The sequence below is a fragment of the Cryptomeria japonica genome, chromosome 11, assembly GCF_030272615.1.
Source record: "Cryptomeria japonica chromosome 11, Sugi_1.0, whole genome shotgun sequence".
NCBI classification, from domain to species: domain Eukaryota; kingdom Viridiplantae; phylum Streptophyta; class Pinopsida; order Cupressales; family Cupressaceae; genus Cryptomeria; species Cryptomeria japonica.
In genome coordinates this window covers 686,896,703-686,923,111 of record NC_081415.1, presented here as the reverse complement: position 1 = coordinate 686,923,111, position 26,409 = coordinate 686,896,703, and the positions used below count along the sequence as shown (strand labels likewise).

The 26,409-nt window shown below is 36.4% G+C and overlaps 1 protein-coding gene across 7 annotated transcripts in view; it reads right to left on the bottom strand.

Annotated features, from left to right (window-relative positions):
* Window positions 1–16,853: 16,853 nt before the first annotated feature.
* Window positions 16,854–26,409, bottom strand: part of LOC131038193 (probable trehalase) — a 95,826-nt gene continuing 86,270 nt past the window's right edge. The window contains exons 7-11 of one of the 7 annotated variants that reach the window (XM_057970540.2): window positions 19,862–20,065; window positions 19,663–19,750; window positions 17,603–17,699; window positions 17,288–17,498; window positions 16,854–17,178 (exon numbers count right to left, since the gene is read on the bottom strand). In XM_057970540.2, the coding sequence (XP_057826523.2) occupies window positions 17,098–17,178; window positions 17,288–17,498; window positions 17,603–17,699; window positions 19,663–19,750; window positions 19,862–20,065 (681 nt within the window). In that variant the 3' untranslated portion in view covers window positions 16,854–17,097. Of the gene's footprint in view, window positions 17,179–17,287; window positions 17,499–17,602; window positions 17,700–19,662; window positions 19,751–19,861; window positions 20,066–26,409 lie in introns of those variants that run through there. The other 6 variants (XM_057970542.2, XM_057970543.2, XM_057970541.2 and 3 more) reach the window with 6 other exon arrangements.

Here is a 26,409-nt window from a genome sequence, read left to right as displayed (position 1 = left end):
CTTTCTCACTTATATTTACACATGCCAAAGTGGAGATAACAATGTGATGTAGAAATTGTTGGGTGCATGAAGCCCAATCCCACCTATCATGCTTGCAGTCTTTGTGTAACTACTCTTCTCCTTGTAACGACTATTCTCTGCAAACCGCATCCTTCTTGAAAACAACTGACGGTTGGTATTCTATTATTGGGTGAGAGAATACATTGGAGTTGAGTGATTGATTTTAGCCATTTCTATGGATGTTATTGTGTGACTGTGATATGTAATTTTTACCAAAGAATAATATATTGAGAATCCCTATTAAGAGTGGATGTAGTCTTTAAGACAAACCACTATAAATTCTATGTTCTTGTCTCTGTGTTGTTTTGTTCATTCATTTTTATTAACTGCAATCTTTCTTTTCGGTTTTATTTCTGTTGTTATTTTAAATCAACAATTGGTATCAGAGCCATGGAGAAGTTTTGAGCAGAGATGGAAATCGATTGGGTGTTTTTATATATTGAATAGAGAGGTTGAAGTGGGAGTTTTAGATGATGAAGTCGAATCAGTCATCAGTGAATTTATTGGCAATTTAGACTCAATAGAGTGATGGTTTGCAAGAGGAAGCTGAAATGAAATGCCATGTTCTTTGGTGGGATGGCTGGAAAAATGAGGAGACTTCGGCTGCAAAAGAAAAGGGTTTGAAACAATCCTTGGTTGAAGGAGAGATTGTGGAGTTTTCCTTCCAAGATGAGAAGGATGCCTCCTGAGATGAGGAGGATGGAGTCTCGAACCTGGCGAATGAAGATGAACATGAGGAAGATGAGGCGAAGAGCTGGGAGGATTACTGAAATAACCAAATTGCGAGGCTGAAGGAGGAGAATCTGGTTCTCACAAAGCGAATATTCAGTATGGAAGATGAAATAGAAGATTGGCACTATCGTATGAATCTGGAAAAAGAGAAATTAAACAAGAGCGAGAGTTTCTTGAAGAGAAAAGAATAAACAATTGAAGGAGGAATTGACTGAGATCCATTCTATTCTCATCGAGTTTGGCATTGATGAGCAAACATGTGAAGCCAGAGAGGCTGAAGGGGCTAAAGAAACTGTCGAGGAGAAAAGAAAATCAAATTTTGTCGAGGAATAGAGTAGAAGAGATCCTCGAGGCTATTGATTCAACACCAGTAGTGGAAGTTTCTACAATCTCTACACCATGTAATAAAAGCCTAAATTTGACGCTAGAGGAGTCCCCAAATAGTACTGGCAATAGTTATGAGAGCTTTGTCTGCCCGAAGCATGGTATGGAGACCACCTGGAATTTTACGTGCTATGCAAATTTGTTAGATGGGAGGAAGAATGTGTTGAGCATGCGAAATAGGGAAGTGGCTTCTGAGCAGAGCAAAACACAAGCCCAGGAAGAGTGGCAAACAAAGGAGAAGGGCATGTATGACATATAGACTATGACCGCCCGGTTGCTTAGACAAGAAAAAAGCGCTCCCATAGATGGTCAGCTGGTAAATGTGCTCTCAAGCATTTCCTTGGCGTGTAAGCAAATTGCTTCTCTTGTGAAAGTGGGAGGAACGTATTTTGACCAAGGCTTTTATATGTATGAAGGAGGAAATTTTTTTGATCCCATAGAGAGTGGTATTTATTTTATATTATTAAGTGTGGTTAGTTCTGATTTATTTTGGAGAAGACTGGTTCAAAGTGTCCTAGAACAGCCATTGGCGAAGTTGAGATTTTCGATGGGCCTAATTGGGATGTGACAATAAGCCTGCATTAGGGGATATCTCTGAGCAAATTTCTTTGGTGTTGATTGGTCTTCAAGTGGGAGCTTGTTGGGTGTGTGAAGCCCAATCCCACCTGTCACGCCTACAGTCTTTGTGTAACTACTCTTCTCCTTGTAATGGTTATTCTCTACAAATCGCATCCTTTTTTAAAACGGCTAACGGTTGGTATTCTATTATTGGGCGAGAGAATATGTTGGAGTTGAGTGATTGATTTTAGCCATTGCTATGGTTGTTATTGTATGATTGTGATATGTAATTTTTGTCAAAGAATAATATATTGAAAATCCCTGTTGAGAGTGGATGTAGTCTTTAAGATGAACCACTATAAATTATGTGTTCTTGTTTGTGTGTTGTTTTGTTCATTCATTTTTATTATCTGCAATCTTTCTTTTCGGTTTTATTTTTGCTATTATTTTAAATCAACAAAAATTACATGTCACTTCTACCTCAATTTTTCATGTCGCTTTTGTGAATACCATTGATTAGTGGGTTGTAGCTACTCTTGGCTCTAAAAATTTACTGTCCTACATTGAAGTCATTATGTACCTATTCTGCAATTTGCAATTTTTTTGTCTGCATAACACAAAAGTTATCGGTCTTGAAACCAGATTAAGTATGTTTTTCATTCGCAGGCATTATCAGGAATGAGGGAACGTGGGCTCCAGGGGTTTTTGCAGAGGTTTGCAGGCTTTATTTGAAACAAGGACATGAAGACAGGGACAAGAGCCCAGAGGAAGTGAGGAACGCGGTCCCAATAGAAAGATAGAAGTCAACACAAGCTCAAAGGGTCCCACTGGCCGACAGTTTGTGGACACAAAGTGTAACTAGGTCCTTCTCTTGTCGTTTTCCCTCTTTACATTTTCTTTTTTAATAGCTTTGTCTATTTTATGCAAAACGATAAAGGCAAAAACCTTCAAAATTGGCAACACATATTTGAAACCCCAGTATCAAGTTAAATGGGAACCATTCAAAACTGTTTGAATGAAAACTTTGACCTAGCAAGTCAAGATTCAACTAAAATAGGGGTTCAGGGGTCTGTTATTATTAAAAACATTTTGTTAGAGGAAAATGTGCGCTCAGATTCTCTAGAAGTGGTAAAATGGGCACCAAACATTGGTCCAACAAAGGGGTTTGTGAAACCGCTTTTAAACTCAAAATGGGGAGATTTTGTTAGCTTGTGGAAGTCCCTTCTATTAGACTGTCATTAGTTTAACAGGAACAACACACATAATAAACCTTTTTTTGTGAATGAAAAACAATATCTAGGGATCTTAAGGCGGAGGCAAGTCCGTAAAAAGAGACAAATGCAGAAAAAGAGGCTTATAATGATCTTGCCAAAGTTAGCTAGAAACAACCCCGTTGTAGCTCCTAAGATGTGTGACTCAACAGTGGATCAAATATACCAAGGATGGGACAAGGGTAAAAAGAAAGAAGCTCTCTCTTTCAAGGATATGTATGAGGCAGCTCAAACCAAAACTGAAGTTCTTGCGGTTGACAAAGAGGCAAGGGAGGAAGGTTATCAAGGCAATAAAGATTTGTATAGCCTCACAACCTCTCCTTTGCTATGGTCATCTAAACTATATGTAAATGAGCTCATGAGTATGAAAAAGAGGATTGAAGCTATAGAAGAAAAGGGACAACAAGAAGATAAAAAATTAAGGGAAATTACAGAAGTTTGTTGGGATCATGAAATGGAGAACAAGTTACTAAAGGAGCAAGTAACAAGTTTGCAAAACACTGTAGTGAGGGGGCAACAAGAGTTAAATAGTGTAAGACAAGGAATATATCAAGCAAAGGCAACAGGGATAAATAACTCAGAATCAACTTCGACAGACATCATGGAACAGTTGGAGGAGTTTCAATCAATAGTAGAAGACATGACAATGAGAGAAAACAAGTTAAAGGAGTAGATACAGCAAGCCAAATCTTGGGCTGAGGTGGTAAATGAACCGACAGTTGGTCAAAAGGAAATCATAGAAAGACAAATCAAGAGGCATATAAGAGAAGAAAAAGACAAACAAGACAAGGAAGTAAATATTATCATCAAAGGTCTAAAGCACTTTGGAGAGAAAGAAAGAACAAATATTTTGGCACGGGATTTTCTCAAGGACAAGCTGAAATGGACAACTTGTATTCAAAAAACGAACGTGATTGGAAAGAAAATAGGGGATGGAAGGGATAGACATTTGAGAGCCACATTAAGGAACTTGGAGGACAAAACGATGATATTAAAAAATAGAGGGATGCTTAGAGGTACTTATATTTACCTAGATGAAGATTTGACTTTTGCACAACAAGAAGAACGAAGGAAAGAATGAGAGACAGTGAAATCAGCAAGAGATGCAAGATAATGGGCATGGCTAGAAAATGGGAAAGCCCAAATTACTGATAGATGGACACACAAGAAATAGGGATTTAGGGCCCCACAAGAGTATATAAACATAGTAAGTTTGAATTGTAGAGGTTACCCATGGTGAAGAGGACTGAGGACTGGGGTTGGGGCCCATAGTAGAAGGCAAGGACATTATCTTTCTTATGGAAACACACGAACATGAGGGATGCAGGGTTCTAGACATTGATGGATACATTAAAATATCTGTGGAATAAAGAGACAGGAATAGGTAAAGGGCATGGAGGGATAACAATCCTAATAAAAGAAATGTGGAGTGGAATGGCAAAACTAAAGAAAGAGGATCCAAATAAACAATTTATATGGCTGAAAATAACAGACAATGAGGATACTTTTTGGGTGGTTGCTTTCTATTTTGCCCCAAAAAGCTCAAAATTTTACAAGAGAAATTTGGATAATGAAGACCCATATGCTGCACTAAAAAAAGATATCTCAATTTTTAGGAGTATAGGAGAAATAATTTTAATTGGCGACTTCAACTCTAGGACAATGAATAATCAATCTATTCAGCTGAACAATGACGTGGGGGAGGATAGTAACCCCTTATAGCTAGGGGAAAATGAGGATCATCTTTGGAAAAGGACCTCACATGATGGGAATGGTAATGTGTCACACTATGGGGCAGAGTTGTTAGGTCTGTGTAACCTAGATGTAATGGTTATATGTAATGGAATGAAGAATTGGCCAAGATATAATGGTATTACTTGCAAGACTCACAATGGACAAAGTGTAGTTGACTATGTAATATGCTCTCAAAGCTCTATTTCTAAGTTGATGAACTTCAATATTGAGATCTGTCCCATGAAGATGAATTCTAATCATATGCCTCTTTTTATTAAATTTGGCATAAATACTAAAGGCATATAGGAAGAGCAGAAATGACACAACCTTAGGAAGGACCACGTACAAGGTAAAATCCTCTTAAATCAAGAGAATTGTTAAATCTTTAAGACAGCTCTAGAAAAACACATACAATTGGCAAAAAACAATATAGAGGGCAAGGGAAGCAAGAGAGAAAGAGAGTATTTTGGCAGTAGTATGTTGATCCCTTTAATTCACAAGGCTTTGGAGGGGTGCAAGCGCTCAAAACCTTTGAAGAAAATTTTAAATACCTTCCCTACTAATCCTTGGTATGATGAAGAGTGCAAGGCTGCCAAAAAATCTCTTAAAAGGGTGAATTCAAACAAAGGAAACAAGACTACATACAAACAATTGATAAAATAAAAAAAGGGAAGTCATCTGATTGCAAGAAGGAAGGAGCTAATTGCTTTGGGAAAACAAAACCCCAAAGGATTTTGGAAGGAGCTGCAACAAAAAAGAAAGCAAATACAAAATAATATAACAGAGGTTCAGTGGGTTGAATATGCGATGCTCCTTTATGAACGAACAAACGAGAAATGTAAGCCGCCCACAATCGACACTTCAACTGAGCTTTTTTCAGTGATAGACATCAAACAAGGTATAAGGAATTTGGCAAGTGGTAAAGAACGAGATATTGATGGTTTACAAGCAGAAATTTTAAATGGGGAGTTGATCTCCTAGCTCCATATATCAAGAAAATATTTAACGGGGTTAAAAAAAAAAAATTTCAAGTGGAATGGACAACTAGCATTGTTATACCTTTACATAAAAGTGGAGACGTCAATAACCCCTCTAATTACCGTACTATTATGGTCAATCCTCTCATTGAAAAGTTTTTCAGAAGCATGATAGAGCGCGAAATCAGTAAATGGATAGAAAAAGAGGGAAAAAGGGCTAGAGACCAGGTGGGTTTTCGATAGAAACATTCCACCATTGATCATTGCATTACTCTAACGCATTTCATTGAAAAAATTTGGGATAACAAAGGAGGAGAAGCTTTTTGTTGCTTTGTTGATTTCAAAAAATCTTTTGACACTGTTCCTCGGGATAAGCTTTGGCACAGAATGGAAGAACTTGGGGTTCCAAAGGAGTTTAGAGTTGTTGTCTACAAACTCTATGATCAGGTTAGAGCTAAAATCAGAACTAAAGAGGGGATGTTAGAGTGATTTGGTAGTGACAATGGGGTCAAGAAGGGATGTCCTCTTTCTCCCACTTTGTTCGGTTTATATATTGGTAAACTTGAAGAGTGGTTAAACAATACTAATGGGGAAGGTATTCAGTTGGCGGGATACGTGGTGAAGTTGCTTTTATATGTAGATAATCTTATACTTACTGCTAAATCGACACAAGATTTGGAAGAGCATTTGACAGCTCTCGAGCTCTTTTGTCAGGAGGTTGAGATGCAAGTGAATACCAACAAGACCAAATTCATGATCTTCTCTTTGAAAAAGAAGAAGCAACAAGTCAAATTTATCTTCGAGGGCAGCCCCTTGGAAGTAGTGGCAGATTACAAGTATCTAGGAATTGATTTTCACAATAGGCTTACTTGGGAGACATGTAGATCAAAGAGGATACAAGGAGGATGGAGAGATTTGTACCTTCTTCAGAATAGATGTAGAAAAGAAGAGTTATGGGATTGGAAAACTAAGAAAACCCTTTTTGGTTTGTTAGTGGTGTCAAGTATCCTTTATGGGTGTGAAGTATGGGGGAATAACATGTCAAATCACAAATGGTGACAAATAGAAAGAATTCAAAAGCACCTAATTACCAGCAGTCTTAAAGTCAAATCAAGGATACTGTATGATTCTTTTAGAGGAAGCTGGTATGTTTCCAATTGAAGCCTTAGCGGTCATTCGATTGTTATGTTATCTAAAGAAAGCTGAAAATATGGATAAGCATCGCTAGCCTAAAATGATCGTGGAAGAGGGGGACCAAAATCATAGGAAAAAGAACTAGAAAAATTAAAATAGCAAGTAGTTGAACAAGTGGAACGTAAATAAGCATGACTGTCCTAACACTAAAGAAGAGATTAAAAAGTGGGTGGTAGAAAAATTTAAGAATGTTATGTGGACAAATCAACTAGGCAGGAAAAAAACATACTATATCAAAGAGTTTAACCCCACCTGGGAACACGGTGAAAAAGTGTATTTGAGATCCGCGATCAACGAAAAGGCCAAAATTTTAATTGTACAGTTAAGGACGGGGTCTCATCATTTGAGATGTGAAACTAGTAGATGGAAGGTCCCCAAAGAGGACTGGGAAGAAAGGGCATGCATTTTCTGTAGTAAGAGGGCAATGGAAACATAATGGCATTTCATCAAAGAATGTGTAGCATATGATGATATCCACAATCAGTTTGTTAATGAATTAAAGGTGGACATCTTGAATGAGCCTTTTGAAGAAACAAGAATTCACAAAACAACGAGTTTCCTAATAAAGATCCATAGCAAGAGAGCCAACATTGAAAAAAACTTGAAAACAAGCTAGTGTGTTTTTATCTTGGACCCTTAGACTGTTGGGTCTCATGCACGCCATTAAAATTCTTTCATTCATTCATTCAATATCATTGAAGCATTATTATAGACGACCCAATCTAGAACCAAGTCATAAGACAAACGCTTTCGCATAAATCTGAGAATCAAAGAGCGACACCCAACATTTTCAAAGATGACGTTAACATACTGATTTGAGATACGAAAATCCACATGTTCTTCTGCAAAAACAATCTCTGCATCCCCAACCATGTAAATAGTGTTGCCAAGATGGTGCAACTCCTTGAAGGTTGAAGCAAACAAATCAAGCGGTGGCTCGAAAGGAAAGTTAGGGTTCATCCATCAGATCCGTTGCAAGCAATAATCGTTGCATTTGTGATACAGGTTGACTTTATTCTTGCATGTTGTTAAGTTTTCTAGAACTAGACGAGGAGAAACGGCCCTAGTTGTAGGCCCAACATTCAAAGTCTCCCGTAGAGAATCAAAAGAAAGATTGGGGGAAGGAAAGGCCGATGTGTCCTAAAAATCTGTCAAGGTTTTGTTGGTGTCAAACTGCGCAAGAATCCTCACGACTTGATCCCTTCAATTTGTGGAGAGAGTACCTCTTTCACCCTTTGTAGTCCTCAGGTTTGATCCCTTCTTATTCCCTGCACTCCTATTGTTCTTTACCATGCCCAAATCAGACACACCAAAGCCTAAAACCCTTGCTCCTACTACGTCTGTGTCACTGCATTTTCTGGCTCCATTGCTCCCTTCACACATTGCTCCACATTGTCATTGCGGATGAATGCACAACCTTGTGGATTTGTGCTTAGGAGGGTTTCAATTAGTTGCTAATGGTTTCCTCCTCAGACGACTCTTTTCCCTTTTATCTGAATAAGTCAAGATCACAAGATGCAAAAAGAAAAGGAAATATAGGTGTTGTGTTTTGGATATACAGGTTTTCTTCGTTGGCTATCTGTGGGTCCCATAGGTTGCTTGGACTCGTGGACGTGATTAAAAGCATTCATTCATAAGCGATTCATGTGCCACTCTCACATAGGTTCTCTTCGAAGGGTTTTCTCATCTTCCTTGCAAAGCATGCAAGCACGTCGCGTGGCAGCATGAGACAGTTTCTAGTAAGACCACGACCTTTCACTTCCTTAGAGGTGTGTGAATGCACCATGTGGTGGCACTATGAGATCTTTGCAAAAAGGTTTTGTTTTAGTAGCGCCCACATCATAACATGTCACGTGTTGGTACTATGGGGTTTGGAGAGGAGAATAAATGAATGAATGATTTTACTAACGTCCATGAGACCGATCAGTCTATGGGACCAGGAAATCACAGCCTAAGATAACTTCATATTCTTTTCCATTTCAGATCTCTTGCTATGAATCTTGACTAGAAAACTAGCTATCCGATTGATCTTATCCTCCCCAAATCAATGATGCATGTTGTCGCTCTTCAATATGATCTCATACTGAGCATGGATATCATCATAAGTTGTGCACTCAATGAGAAAGTGCCATTCGATCTCAATTGCACCCATCTCACAAAACATGCAAATTATCTCTTCCCATAGCTCTTTGGGCCTTTTCCACCTACCCGTTTCACACTTGAGATGATGCGAACCTGTCCTCAATTGAGCCACTAACAACATTTTCTTTCCTTTAATAATTGCCCCTAAATATGCTTTCTCTCCATGGTCCCAAGTTGGGTTAAACTCTTTGATGTAGTAGGTCTTTTTTCATCTAATACAATTATTCCACATGGCAATTTGAAACTTTCCTATGACCAACTTTTTTATTTCCTCATTGGTATTCGGACATTTGTGCAACTTGATGTTCCACTTGTTCAACCACTTTTTAGTTTGTTTCATGCAAGTTTTCTTCCTACGGTTAAGTCCCTCTTCAATGGCGATTTTGGGCCATCGTTGGTTATCCATGATTTCCACCACCTTTAAATAGCTTATTAACCTAGTTATCGCTGAAGCCTCCAACAGGAAAGTACCTACTTTCGCTTAAATGATTTCATTTGGAACCGATGTTTTAACTTTGAGATTTCTTGTGATTAGGTGTTTTTTATATCCTCTCTAACTGTCTCCATCCACAGTTTGACATGCTACCTCCCCAAACTTCGCGACCATATCAAACAATCAGTGTAACCAACAAACCAAAAAGAGTTTTCTTGGTTTTCCAATCCCATAGTTTGGCTTTTTTGCACCTATTTTGGAGTAGATAGGATGCTTTCCATTTCACTCTACAAGTCTCCCAACTAAGCTTATAGTGGAAGTCAATCCCAAGATATTTGTATTCTTTCACAATTTCCAACGGGTTGCCATAAAAAAGGAAGGTAATTTATTTTTCTTTCCTATTTAGAGATAAAATCATGATCTTGGTTTTGGTAATGTTCACCTACATCCCTACCTCCTCACAAAAGTTCTCTAGTGCTTTTAAGAGCTCTTTGAGCCCATGAGTTGTTTTAGAAATTAAGATAAGATCATCAGCATATAGAAGTAGTTTTATCACATAGCCCGCAAGTTGGATGCCTTCTCCCTCCATTTTATTTAACCATGTTTCTAATTTATCAATGTATAAACTGAATAAAGTCGGGGATAGAGGGCATCCTTGTTTAATGTCAATATCACTACCAAAACACTCAAAAATTCCATCACTAGTTCTGATTTTAGCTCTAACTTTCTCACTAAGTCTATGCACTGCAGCTCTATACATGTCAAGAACACCCAAGTCTTCTATTCTATTCCATAACTTGTCTCTAGACACCGTGTCAAAGGCTTTCTTAAAGTCCACAAAACAACAATATGCTTCTTCCCCTTGATTGTCCCATATTTTCTCTATCAAATGTCAAAGAGTGATGCAATGATCAATGGTGGAATGCTTAAACCCACTTGACCTTTGGTTCTTTTTCCTTCATTTTTTGCCCAACTGTTGATTCTACGCTCTACCATGCTCCCAAAAAGTTTGCCTAGAAGGGGGTTGACCATGATATTGTGGTAGTTAGATGGGTTATTGATATCCCCACCTTTAAAAAGGGGAATAACCACACTAGTTGTCCAATCTGCCGAAAAGAATGACACAATTGAAGATTCCCTTTATGTGAGGAGAGAGAAGTTCAACTCCCCACTTTAAGAATTCAGCTTGAAGCCCATAAATATCACTCACCTTACCACTTGCTAAATTTTTTATTCCATGTTTGATATCCTCTACCGTTACTAGCTCCACCAAAGTGTTCACCATGGGGGGGAGTTCTTCTCATGTAACCGCTCGTAAAGAAGCTTAGCATATTCCAGCCATTATGTATCTATAATATTGTTCTCAGTTTTCTTTCTCCTTTGCTGAAGCTCCTTCCAAAAATCTTTGTGATTGTGTTTATCAAGATAGATTAACTCTTTCCTCCTTGTGTCTACATTTTTTTTTTTTTTTCTTTAATCAATTTTGCATACTTCTTCATGTTTTTTTTACTCATATCTTGCCCCTTTAAAGATCCTTTGGTTGTCTTACATTCTTCATCATACCATGGATTTGTTGGAAAAGTATTTCTGTCCCTCTTCTTATTGCAAGTCCTTTTACATGCTCTCAAATCCTTGTAGATTATAGGGGTTAGTAAACTGCTATGGACATGGTCCCTCTCCTTTTACATGGCCCTATTTCATGAAATTGCTACTTAAGAACAACACAAAAGATGTCCTTGTTTTCCTGATTTATGAAGATTTTGCCTTTAGTATTTGTTCTCTTTTGCATGTGAGAAAGCTATTCATTTTGTGGGCTACTTGGTGCAAAGTCTAACTTAACAAAAAGAGGCATATGGTCGGATTTCATTTCTATGGGCCATTCTCCAATGCCAAACTCCAATACTCTAGATGTAACGTTTTGAGAGCAAATAACATAATCTACCACACTTTGACCATTATAGGTTTTGCAAGTGATATCTTCTGAAGTAGGCCAACTCCTCATTCTGTTGCAGATAACCATACCAAACAAACTGCACATCCTTAACAATTTTGCCCCAAAGTGCAAGACATCCCCATTATTATCCTTGGAAGCTCTTTCCCAAAATTGATCCCTCCCTTCTTCCAACCAAAGAGGATTATATTCTCCTTTCTCACCGCTACTCAAATGTAAAGATTGGTTATTGGTTGTCCTTGCATTGAAGTATCCTATTAGCATTATGTCTCCTAAGGTGTTGAATAAGAAGATATCCTTTTTTAGAGATGTATAAGGGTATTCATTGTCTAAATTATGTCTTTTATAAAACTTGGAGTTCTTAGGAGTGAAGTAACATGCAACCAACCTGAAAATAATCTCATTCATTGTTATTTGCAGCCAAATGTATTGTTTGTTTGGGTCCTCTTTTTCAACTTTTACAATTCTATACCACTTCTCATTATAAGCAGTGTGACTCCACCATGTCCTCTACCTGTCCCGTTCCCTTTGTTTCACACTGAAAATTTCTTGTAACCTTCAAAATTCGGGACCTTGCAACCGTCATGTTCATGTGTTTCGACAAAAATGATAATATCTTTCCCCTCAGCTATGGGCACTACCTCAAGACCTCTTCTCCAGATAGCCTCTGCAGTTCCAACTCTCTACACTTAAGCAGCCCCGTGGGGCCCCTATTTCCTATTTCTTATTTAGGAAATGCTCCCTGATTTGAGCTTTTCCATTCCGCAACCATGCCCACTTTCCCTCATTTCTCGATGTCTTTACTTCATCCCACTCCTTCCTTTGTTCATCATGTTGTGCAAAAGTCAGATCCTTATCCAAATAAAAATGTGAACCTCTAAGTAGTCTTCTATTTTTAAGGATCATATTCTTATCCTCTAAACTTCTCAGTGTAACTCTTATATGCCTATCTCATCCTCCATTTATCTCCTTTCCTAACATATTAGCTTGTTGAATACCCCCTTGCCCACTACAACTTATCACAAAAAAAGTCTCTTATTAACATGTTAGTTCTCTCTTTTACTCCAAAGTCTTCCAACCCTTTGATAATGATACTTGTTGCCTTGTCGTGCCTGTCTTGTTCTTCCTTTATTTGCATTTTGATTTGATGTTCAATAATTCCCTTTTGTTTGTTTGTTGATCCACTAACAACTTGAGACCAGAATTTGGCCTCTTCTATCTGCTCCCTTAATTTAGACTCTTTAGTTTCCAAGTCAACCAAGGCCAATAGAATTTCCTTCATTTGGATAGTCTCCTCTCCTTCTATCAATTCCAATCCCTTATCATTATGTAATTTCCATTTTTCTAGTTCTTGTTTTATGGTGTCCAACTCTTGTTGTCCTTCTTCCATTTTGATCTGCATCTTTGAGTTTTGCTCTTTAAAACCTTTGTTTTGTCTTTCTATTTTGCTTGTGTATTTTATTGTTTCATACACTTTGTTCTCCTCTTCTGAAATCCTCGCTTCTAGTGTCTCAAGCCTCTTTTTTACATCCATGAGTTCCTCCACATATAAATTAGAAGACCACAATAGTGGTGTTGCTGTTGGGCTGTAAAAAATTTATTGCCTTGTTTATCTTCCATGCCGTCATCTTTGCTTGATATGTCTACTTTTGCTTGGAACAAATTTGATTTGGTGTTCTCCTTAATTTATGCTTGTACTTGTATCCCCTTCGTTTTGTTCCCTTCATGCCCTAATTGCACCACACCAATTTGGTGAGTTAAATTGTTCACTTGGTAGAATTGTTGCAAAACGTCTCTTATGTGTTTGCTTTAACGTTAACTTTCGAATTTGTTTACCCCTTAAAATACCTTTGTATAGTTTTGCATTTACTAGTATAAGTCTTTCATTTGCATTGCTTGCTTGTTTTTGGAGAAAATCTACCATGACAGATTCTCAGGACCCTATCAAACCCTCAAAATTAGCCAAAGGTTGAGATGTTACAAGTCGAGTTGCAAAATGTTCCCATCCTGGCAAAAGAAGTTTAACATTGAGCTCATCCATTGAGTTTGGAGATTACTATTGAAATTAGCGCCTATCATTACCCCCGGATGGTATAAAAAATTGTTCCTTGTTGAAAAATGGGACCCCTTCATATCAGGTTCCTGACATACCACTGTTAAACTGCCCTATGCCTCACCCTGGTTGAGCCCCATGTTGTTTTGTGCAATGTTAAATTATTGTTATGTGTTGATTTCCATATGTTGTTTTATGTAACGTTAAAGATGTTTTATGCCAACCCATTTACCCCATTTTGAAAGAAAGTAAAATAAATGTCTAGAAACGGGAGAGAAGTAAAAGATGAGGATAGGTTTTGTCACACCTTGTCCGCTTGGGCCCAACAAACGTGTTGAAAACTACAGATTATTTCATTGTTTGTTGGAGTTGGGTCCCCCCTGCGGGATTTGAGGTCGTCATGATCTGTGCAACCCTAGCTATGAATCCCACTCAGAAGACCCCACGAGAGAAAGCGCAAGATATCCAAAAAGCTTCACTAGCACACCACATGTCTAAGGCACAAGTTTCCTTGAAGGAAAGCACATAATCATGTGACATAAGCGGGGTGATGCCACATGTCAGTAGGGCAAAAGAATGAAGATGTTTTGAACACAGATGAATTGTAAAAGCACTATTAGTTGTTATGTGAATGAAGAGGTAATGGAATGCGTCGCGTGACAAAACCAAAAGGCACAAATTCAAATAGAAGCATGTCTGTGTGATCCAAGAATTCATTCGGCCCAAGTAGTTGCAACAAAAGTAATGGGTGATTCTAGGTGGGATTCATGCCACACATAAGAAAAGTAACGATATCAAAATCACGAGCTCAAAACAAGTGCAATGATCTCCATGATGGTAAAGAACATGCAACACAATAAATTGTTCAATTATTGACACTGCTTCCAGTCAAAAGGGATTAATCTATATAAGCCAAATGGTGCATTGTAACAAGGAGTTTGTTTTTTTCACAATAGGGTTCACCACTTTGAGGAAAAGCACCTAGAAACTCAATGACTAGCATTTCATCTTTATACCTTAGCATGTCCTACCATAATTAATTTAAATCAAACATTCAAATTGTACCATCAGTTGCCTTTATTGTTTGTTTCATTTTGATCTAAATGCTATGCTATGTGTCATGATCAAATAAAAGTAATCACTATGTGATTATTTAACTTTTATGATTTCTAAAATAGGGTGTGGATAATTGGATCATGTCCTACACTCTAACATCTTCTGCAGTGTTTTATGTTTGATCACCATACCATGCTTGTTGGTGAATGATAATTAGGAAAACTAAGTCTAACTAGAGAATAAAGATACACTCATCTTCATCGAGCCTTGAAAAGTACTTCTCACAGAAAGATCTCAATGTTATTCCCTATGTCCATATGACCTTACATATCTCATTCTCCTTCCTACTATGAAGGGTTTGTGGTGTGTTGTGCTCAATTTATGAATTTGGTTGTTTCTCCTTATCTTTAAAGGGAGGATTTAAGTGTTGTAAAAACTTTGCATCGACACTTCGCCTTAATGTAGCTAAATCTATGTTTAGTTCCTTTTTCCCTAATAACCCCTCTTGAGTTGGCTTCTAAATCCCAAAAGTTGTTTCACAGACCACAATCAAGTCTCACATCTATGAAACTTCAGAACTGCCCTCTCTCTAAATACAAGTTGAGGAGATCAATAGTCATGATTCAATCTAATGTTACTTTCTTTGACTAAAAGAGGGGTAAAATCAAAGAAAGAGATAATGTCATGATATAATAATTAGTAAGAGGCTATTTCAAGCATACACAATTTTTTTTAAATTACGATAACAATTTAAATATATAATAATGTTAAATAAACAACAAAATGTATTTAATGCTAATAATAAATCATTTCGTAGAGGGTGAAGCATGTATTTGCATTTATAAATAGAAAAAATTAATACATTAGAACATTTTAGTAAATCCATGCACTATTTCAATTGAAAATACTAATATCATCACAAGTAAGAATCACTATTCCAAACGTTCAATTGTAAAGCATATTCAAAAATCAAATAAAATAATGATTCATCCTTAAATTATTCATAGAGATCTATTATCTAACAAATTGAAAGTTCACTCATTTAAAAAATTTAGCTTTTAACATTTGTCAATTAATACCAACCAGCAGTAATATTAGATCTATAAAAAAATATTTGAGTATTAATATGAGACCAAACATACATGCACACTAGAAATCTCTAATTAAAATCAAGAGTTACCGCTTCAAATTTTGTCTTTAAAGCATGAGCGGCTCCTATGCGAAGAATTTAATAAAATAATCAATATCGATTGTTAAATAAATTCTCTTAAGATTAAAAGACATTAAAATCTTATATACAATTTAAAAAAAATCCAATGTGAAGGTAGATACATGTTTTGATGCAATACTTCCTTAGAGCCGTTAGAAAATTTACTAATTATATTACATAGGCACGAAATCACACGTGCTGAATGGAGAGAAAAAAAAGGTCCATTGAAACGGTAGTAACAAAGATAATTATGGATAAACTCAAAAACCAGTCCGAGGCTCGTATGGGTTTTGACAGGTGAGTTTATGAAGGAATAAAGAATCTAGAAAAAATTGATAAACAACAGGAAGAAAAAGGGAAGAAAGCTGAAATAAACCAGGAACAATGGAATAAAAGGATGGAGGAAAAAGTGGAGAAGTTGGAAGCTCAGATTGGTAATCTGGAGGAAGGAAAAACAACTATGAAAAACTTTCTGCTAATGATTCTAGATATTCTTTCCTCTGTGACTAAAAATTTAGAAGAAATTACCAAGTTCCTCGATGATTCCAACACCCCCAAACCTGTCGTGGATCTAGATATTGATGAGGATGCTATTGAGGCACGAACAGTGGAAAGTGCTCCTGGTGGTGCGGCGAAAAGAACAAGGGCAAGCATGAAAAAAGTTGTTGCGGCCTCTTCCAAGGATATCCCTAAGCTTAGGGATAATATTAAAGATTTGCAAGGGATTAGCGGAAATTTGGCTAATGCCCTAAAAAACATTAAGTAATTTGTTTTCTATCTCTTTTCTGTTATGGTTGGATGTGGTTGGTTTTGTTGGGCTTTTTTGCTGATTTTTGCCCATAACTGTGCTGGTTTTTTGGCAGTTTGTCTTTTCTTGTTGCTTTATGCTATTATCTTTTAGGAATATTTTGTAACGGGTTTCAGGATCCCTTCAAAACTTGCTTTTCCCGTAATCAAAAACAAAGACAAAGGATATGTAGCAAGATGCACGAAAAATATGAGTACTATCATTAGATCTAAAATTAATTCCCTTTTGATCTTTTGATCTGCAATGTCCATATATTCATATTTTCTCAGCCATGATGACGGCAAAAACACTGGATTATTATGCCAAACTTTATTTAATGGTGTATCGAAATCATATGATACATAGTACTTTTTGTTAATCCTGTTCATCAACTTTGAACTGTGACACGGGACTTCAGTTTCAATGTCAGAGACTTACTAGAGCTTATTTCTTCCTATATGTGTCAGAGACCTACTTATTAAACAGGAGAAAGCACAAAGCAGATGAATACTATCGAAAGGGGCAAATGTCTAAAGTTGCTCAGTACAACTTAATTTAGTCAATGGGCAAATCTATCGGCCAGCCAAACTCTTCAAGCAGAGCCAAAACCACACCATTGGACCAACCAAAGCCCGTCTGCATCAAAGTTCGTTATGGTAAACATGGAGAGCAAATTTTTAAAAATAATGTGTAATGATAAAAGAACATACACCATTCTATTGCATGAGGAAAATATTTTTCATACCTGGGTTGTGTACTCACCACCGCCTCCAGTCTCCCCAAAGACTTGTACATCATATTTCTCATGCATTGCCCCGGTTTGTTTGAATGCAACAAAATTAGTCTTCACCCATCTTCGAGCTATGTCTGCTGCTAAGGGCGTTGCTCCAAATGTGGATTTTGCTATACCCTCTGTAATCATATGCTGCAAAGGAGCCCAACCATTTGGAAAGTCCCTATGCAGCAGGTAGACAAATTATTACTTCATAATTAAAAATTTTATTCAATCTGCTACTAATTCATTGTAAAAAATGATTCACTGAGTTGTTGAGAAACTAACCACTGTTGCCCTGTATTTAACAAAGACGTTGATATCCCTGCAGGTTGGATAAGTCCAGATCTTTGAAATGTATTTATCACCTTCTCTATTCTTCTATCTTCCACATAGTCAATAACACAAGGAGATAGAATGCATATTTACTTCTCCCATTCTTGAACCAAGATAAACAAATAGAGAATGAAGGGAAAATCTGATAAAACACGAACTGAATATATGATTGATATTAAACTAGAAATGTTACAATTTATAGTTGTTTCTGTAGATTAAAAGCTTGCACAATTGACTCAATTGATTCCTAAACTAACTCCTATAATTGTGGATCTTACAACACAACTGAGACATGTGGTTTAGTTTATTCATTATTCCTAACACTCCCCCAACTACACTAATATTCATTAAAATTACAATATATTATTTTCATCTCTACAATTGTTCTTGGTGACTGCCATTGCACACTGCCAAAAGATCTATGCCAATGTTAAACAAAACTAGGCTTTAACTTGACAACCATTTCTTTGTTAGCTGCCAATAATTTGCCAGAAGGGTCTCATTTTGTGCTGCATTTCTTACAACACTGTCTACCTCATTCGTAGACTTCTGCCATATGCAGACCATATATACAAATATGGGCCGAGGTCATCTCATAACACCTCGTCTTTAATCACCTCTCACACAGATCGGTGGCATGGGTCGTAATCATGGCTTATATATTCCTTCCCTCAGCACTTTTCACACTTTTCTATTCTCATCCTTGGCACTTCCAATAAGTCACTTATATTTCTGTGACATTTACAATGCAGTTATTAAACTGCTCACATAGATTCTTTACATGAATCTCTCAGTGCAACTCTTACAGGCAAGATTACAACTCACTATCAGAAATTTCTAACAATAATGAAATTTCATAACACATACAATGATGTGATCCACACAACAAATACTCAACTAAAAAGCACTACTTTCATACAACCCTAAATGCTTCACATTACAAAAGTTCACAATGCACAGATCCACAGGTCAGTGCACCCCCAAAAACGCAATGAGGGATCCACTAAACCAACTGACCAGAGGGCACCCCCATCACAAAACCAGTGCTCGTAGTCTTGGTAGCAAAACAAACCATCACAGCAACAAATACGAACTGTTCTACTTCTGCCGTTGCTAATTTCTAACTTATCACAGATTTGTAACAACACAAACAGTGCTGCTTTGAGATCTCTCCAACCACTGAAAGCAGAACTCTAATGGATATAAGATACCTCAAGCACAAGCCTCTCAAAAAAAAAGAACAAACTCAAAACTATATCTAAATCCTATACATGCACAACTTCCGGGGGAGATTTTAGGGCACTATCGAGGCCATAGCTTTGATCCCCTTGACTGCACCAAAATCTACAAACTCTTGTAGATAACTGGCTCTGATAGCATGATAAAACACGAACTGAATATATGATTGATATTAAACTAGAAATGTTACAATTTATAATTGTTGCTGTAGATTAACAGCTTCCACAATTGACTCTACAGATTCCTAAACTAACTCCTATAATAGTGGATCTTACAACACAACTGAGACATGTGGCTTAGTCAGAGACATGTGGTTTAGTTTATTCATTATTCCTAACAAAATCCTCTACTGCCTTCAAAAGCTGAACAATAATTTAATGTGCAGCTTGTGCAATGCATCAGCGAAAAGAATATTTGGAAATTTTTTGAGATCAAACATCAGAAATTCAGTTCATTATAAGAAACTTGCAAATTCCTTATGTTTATCTCTGCCCTACTTCACATGAGCATATCCAGAATAATTTAACAAATCTAGAATATGCCCCGTGTTCAAACTACATGAGACACAAACATCTATCATTAAGAAACAACAATTTACTATTTCAACAACATGCGAGAGTAATTTCCACGAATACAACTACGACAGATGAAACAACAATTTGCAATACATAATACAGTGTTTCTTTGGGGTGGAGAATGTGAAACAAAAACAATGTATGGAAAAACTTAAAAGAGAGATTCTCTAAGAACATCTGTGATAAATAGAGAGTAACCTGAACGAAAGGGCTCAATCCATAGTGGAACAAAGTTGGAAGCATAAATGGTTTTGTTTTGATTGTTTCTATTGAATATATGAATTTCCTGCACGTGTTCAAGTTTTTAAGATTAAACGATGCTATATAGAAAGAAAACCAGAGTTGGAAACAAGATATCACTAGTCTTTTAATTGATGGAAATGCTCTTTGTGCTCACTTTACAAACCTTGCATTGCTTATCATTTTCTTGATTTAATAAAGACCTGTCTGAATCAATCCAATAATCAAGCCACTGCCCCATCTCATCATTCCACATGATAGCATTTATTGCAGCATATCGCAAATCAGCTGCTTTAACAAAATTTCTGGCTATAGAAGTCTCATCAATGGCGTTTGCAAATATGGATATATTGAGCTCCATCTGGCATACAAAACATGTCAGTGTAACTGTCAAACAACTTAAAAGAACAAATCCATGCCAAATAATGCTAAATACAACTGTTGCTTCACAAAAAAATTAAATAAAAATTAATAAGGTGGAAAGAATTAGCCAGAACACAATAGCACATCTCAGAACTTCAGATTGCATGGAAAACAAATGCAAACGGGATAAGGGAAAATCCCAAAATGATTGATGCATTTTTTCACCTCTAGTTACCTCTAAGAGTAATGTACCAAACGATTCTCAAAATTAAAATGAGATTAGTTTTTGAAATCAGCATCTTTTAGAAGTTCTCGAAACAAGAAAAGGATAGGAACCTTTAATAACAAATTCTAATAATACTATTTAACTTTTAATAATATTTTTATAAAAATTTACTTTTGTAAGAAAAAAGGGTGAGCAGATTGTGCCATCAGTCGCTACTTGTTCAAAACATACAGTTTTTATAGCCCAGAAATTTCTCATTCCTTTTAAAGAAAACAGGTGGCGTTCTCTAGAATTTGAGTACAAAAATAAATGCATATGTTAAGGCAAAAGAACCACAGCACCAAAAGGAACTAAAGTTAGAATTACCTTTTTATTTTGCAATTGTTGGATGTATTTTGGCAATGGATGGTGATAAGTGGAAAAAAGGAGAGAACTTTACTTAGATTGAGATCAAAATCATTGGATTCATTTTTTGAGATATATCGAGAGTCAGAAGCCCTTGCATGACAGCAGATATCCCTCAACCCCACTAGGGCCATTTACCGAAAACCCCTATCAATTTATATGTTAGAATATTAATCTTTACTTGGTAAATGTTATTTGTATTTATTTGTATTATGTTTGGGATATTCCTTTGGAATCCCTACATGTTATTTGTCTTTTGTGTCATCTCACACATGTGTGAGGATGAATCATTTCTTTTAATTCCTTTATTAAGGAATATTATTTTTCTTCTCCTCATGAGGATTTGGCCACTTTGCACAAACATAGCATGAATGGTGGCATTCATATAGACAGGAGTTGCTTTATAACTTCTCTCCTTATCTCTTTATTGAGAGATGCTTCTCCTCTCATTCTTCACTCATGTTATTGTAATAATTTCTCCCCCCCCCCCTCTCTCTCTCTCTCTCTCTCTTTCTCTCATGGCGATTGCCATTCATTCATAATCAATAAGGGGTTTTTTCTTTGCTTTCTCCCCTTTCAAAAGCTCTTGCGTCTCCTCTCTTATTTTGGTGACTGCTCAACTCAAGTTGTTCTTCATCTTGGTAATATTTCTTCAATCAACAAACTACTTGGATTTATTTCATTTCTTGCTCTTATAATTCCTTTCATGGTATCAGAGTAGGTTACCAATCCTTGTTTTTGTTGAAGTTGATAAAGGTTGCCTTGTCTAGTGAGGTCACCTTTCTTGGAGGCACTCTTTGAGAGAAGAGGAGAGTTTCATCTCTAATCTATTTTATTTGCAAGATTTTATGTTGTATATTTGCTTAGTTTAGTTGCAGGAATCACTTTTTTTTTCCTTCCTAACTATTTTTGTTTGCAGGTGTCACTTTCAGTTTGAATATTTTTATTTTTTTATAAATAATCTTGATAACAGGTTTCTTTAATTTATTGCTCAACTAATTTAATTGTGTTTTTTTATCAGTAAAAGTTATAGTTTATATTAATTTGAAATTAGAAGTTATATAGCCAAATAAAACAGTTCAGCCCATAACATATGCCCTATTCATCCAACCTATGTATCTATTCTCCAACCACCTACCAATCAGAATCCAGATTTCCACCTTCAAACAAACCTACTAACATCCTTATACATCAAGACACGATTACAAAATGGCCATATAATAGAGCCAAACATCTATAGCTATTAACATTATTATTCATTGATTCGAAGAACCCCCTTCATGCATGCTCCTACTAAGCCAATAATCTTCTTTTCTAAATTATGGCTTCTTTTTGCCTTTCTTCTTTGTCACTTCTTCTTCTTGATCTTGCATACTTGCCTCTCGATCCTTCAGATACTTTGCAATGTGCCTCCATCCATCTTGTGCCTCTGCACTCCTTGCTTCTCTATCATCATCAACTCCCCAAACTAGAAGTGGTCTCAATGGCAACTTAAAGTCAACTACATAAACCCATTCATCCCCATCTACCACAAAACCATCACCGGGTCGAGCCATTGCTAAGAAAGGGTTGAGGCCATCCTTCCATTCTTCTTTCACAAACTCCCTCATTACCCACTTAACATCCTCTTTTGACCCTACTTCCAGCCACCAAGCCAAAAAAATGGATGCCACATCCACATTAGTGTGGTATCTGAAAGATGATTTCATGTATTTCTCCCCTAGCAACATGTCCACCATAGCCAAAAATCTGGGATCCTCAATTTTGAAGACGTGCCTCATTCTTTCTTCTGTTATCTCACCATTGAAAGCACCCTGTAGACTTGCAGCTCCAAGTGAAAAGTTCACTTCCATCTCAAACGGCTTACCCAATTTCTTCCTATCACATTTGCAGCTCTCTTTTCTCTGAGTTTACTTTCTTAGCAGAGCCAAACATCTCCCTAATATAAACCCGAACGCCTAGTAAGAATTCTGCAAATGCCGGCAGTGAAGAGTTTGTATTGTCTATTTGCTCCCACCCGCCCTCTCCTCTCCACCACCTCAAGCCGACCCATGGCAAAGTTGTCGGCCAGTTCAGTGTTTGCATATCCATCCATCAACTGAAAATATGTGACAACCCGCTGCTAGGTACTCTCTGCAACCGGTACCACCATCGTGCCTTCCCCCACTTCAATGGGACACGACACTCCTTCGGAGTACTCCCACCATTCAGTCTTATCAATGCTATCTAATCCACATCCCAAATTCAAAGCTTTGTTAGCCAGCTCGTTACCCTACCTAGGAATGTGGGAGAATTTGAAATCTTGAAATTGTTGAATAAGGTTTAATATTAGACTAATATATTTGTTAATCTTCCAGTTTTGTGCTTCTTCAGATGCCAAGGCATTTGCAATAATCTGTGAATCACCTTCAAGATGAATTTTGGGTACACCAATTCTACTAGCCAACTTCACCGCAAGGAAGCTGCTTGAGCTTTGGCCTCATTATTGGTTCCATCCTTTGGTCTTTGTGCTCCAACAACTAGGATTACTCCATATCCATTCCTTGCGACAACACCCGCCCCTGACACTCCACGATTACCTTTAGATGCTCCGTCAAAATTTATTTTCACCCAACCTTGACTAGGCCTTTCCCACACCACCTTATTTCTCCACAGAAATGTAGGATCAACCCTAGAAGGCCCCTTAACAAGAAACTAATTTAATTGTTATTACTATGCTCTCTAACTTTTTATAATCTTAAATTCATTATCATTCAATCTTAGTTCATTCATTCATAGTTCTGCTATTCTTAACTCTGTATATTACTGTCAATATTTTGCTTAGTTTAGTTTATTTGTTTATTTAGATTCTTTTCAACTTATATTTCTTTAGCTCAAGCTTTTGTTCTAACATTTTCACCGTTATTTGTTTCTGCATTTGTTTTACTTCGTCCCACACAAGAAGTTAGCAGGCGAGCCACACCATCTAAGCACCAATCTCACAAGAGAGAGGATAGTTCCTCACAGCTCTCTTGCATCTCCCATGCTGCCTCCCTTCTCCCTCGCTGCTTCCTCTTGCAGCTTTGCTCACATGTTGCGTGTGTATATGTATCTTGCACACGGATATGCTAGCTTGTGCTATGGTTGACTTCGCAGTGTTTAGTGTGCTTAATTATTTGGTGGTGACCATCAACCCACCTCCCTCACTACCTTTAAAGGAGTTTTTTTTTACGATGTTTTCTCCTCACTAGTGCATTCCTCCACAATGTAGGCTGCATAATCACAGCAAGACTCTCCATGTGCACAAAGCTTCAATCTGTTGTAACAGCTTACTTGCATGTAACGTCTCCAAGCTTCAGTTTGCCTCTTCACCTATAGTTTGTAACCGCTTCTCACTAGCTTCACCATTGTTCAGATTTACCTAGTCTCTATCCTTTCCTCACGTGGCAGCTAAACATTGCCTTGCAAGTTGCATTAAGGAAATAACTACTGCAGCTATTAGTGCTCATATTTAAAATTTTAAAGTTTATAATTTGTGTTTCATATCAAGTTGATCAATATTCTTTATGATTAGAAGTTTTTCTTCTAAGCTATTTTCAAAAAAAAAAAAATTATTCTATTTCATTTAATATAAATTTTTAACTTATTAATTTATTGTCTTGATTCTCTTATTATCGTTTCTTCTCATCTTAAAGTTTTGGTTAGTTTGAAACTGTTAAATTTCAAGTTTTATTTAGTTCCTTTAATATATGCACATCTTTTAAAGTAAGTTTTTTTTATCTGCAAAGATTATATTTAAAGTTGTTTTATTAAGCATTGTAAGTTTTTTTTTAATTTTCAAACTCATTTAAACAAGAGAGGTTATTTTCATTTCATGCAATAAGGGGTATTTTTTTATTCTACTAAGATTCTTTCTTGTTAAGTGTTTTCTTTTGGAGTTATGTCTACTTTAATCCTTGAAATTAAATTAAATAGTAACAATTGTCATTCATGGAAAACAAATATTTCGTTTATTTTTCGTTTTAAGCATCTATTAGATGTTGCAACTGATTCAACATCCGAGCCTCCAACGATTACTCCTCAAGCTGATCAAGACAAATAGAGTGAGGAAACCCTTGGGCTCATTGGTATTTCAATAGTTCCTGAACTTTATGTTCTAATTGGAAATTGCACAAAAGCTCATAAAGCATGGGCGATTTTCAAATCCACATATGACAGTTCTAATGAATCAAGAAAGATCCGAATTCAAGATCAACTCGAAGATCTGAGGTATACAGATTTCAAAACTATGGATGATTCTTTATTGAAGTTTGAATTTCTTAATAATCAATTAACTGGTTTAGGAGTTAAGCTTGATGCTTCTGGTTTAATTCATAATATTCTTAGAAAGTGTCTTCCTTGTCAATTTCAGCAATTTATTACTAATATTCATGCTCAATTAGTTATTCTTTCTTTATCTACTCAGCTTACTCGTGATATCTTTCATACTTTATTATGTCAAGAAGAAGCTAAATTACTTTAATTTGTACTCTTAAAGGTAGTGAACATGCTTTTATGTTTAAGAATAATCATCGTTTCAAAACTAATAATAATAATAATAATCATTCTAAATCTTATAACAATAATACTCATGGTAATCAAAAGAATAATTCTTCTAGGAGACCTCATTGTACTTACTATGGTAAAGATGGTCATTGGTCTAATACTTGTTTTACGAAGCAAAATGGTAAAAAGCAAATGACACAGAATAATCAATCAAATAATTCTAATTGTTCCACTCATTCTAATACTAAAAAAAATAATAACAATGGCAATCAATCCCGTCGTGCCTTTATTTGTAGTTACAATGTTTCTCAACCTCTTGAATAGGTTATTGATTTAGGTGCATCTTAACATGTTATTTCACATAAAGAAACTTTTGATTCTATGTAACCTAATAATTCTAATGTTTCTCTTCAACTTGCTAATAATCATAGTTGTAAAGTATAGGCAATTGGAGATGTGAATATATCTAATGGTAAATTGCATGATGTTCTCTATGTTCTTGAATTGAAAACAAATTTGCTTTCCATTGCTAAGCTTTGTCAAGATTACAAGATTGAATTCTATAAGGATATGTGTTATGTTATCGATCCAAAGCACAACAAAGTTATTGCTAATGCTAAGTTGGAAAATGATAATTTGTCCAAATTCTATGAGTTTTCTCATTCAAAATATTCTTTACTTACTACAATTGATTTCAATGTTAGACATGAAAGAATTGGTCATATCGATGCTAACAATATTTCTTTGATGCAAAAAGCTAATATGGTAGAAGGATTGCCTAGTATTTTTCCTTCTAAAATTGTATGCACAGGATGCATAAGTGGTAAGATGCATAGGGAGCCCTTTCCACAAGGTCAAGCATATTGGGCGAATCATAAGTTGCACCTCGTTCATAGTGACCTTTTGGAACCCATAGAGAATACCTCCATCCAAGGATCAAAGTATGCACTTACTTTTGTTAATGACTTTTCAAGAAGGGATCTATTTTCTTCATAGTAAGGATCAAGTTCTTGATATTTTTGCTGAATTTCATAAGTTTGTTGAAAGGCAATCAAGATTTAAGCTTAAAATTCTTAGAACCATGTTGACGTGGCTAAAGTCGCCTTACTACAACTCTCTTCGGTCAACGTAGAATAGAATGTTCTTGCTGAGTATCCTATCCTCTCTTGCATAAGGAATCCCTAATG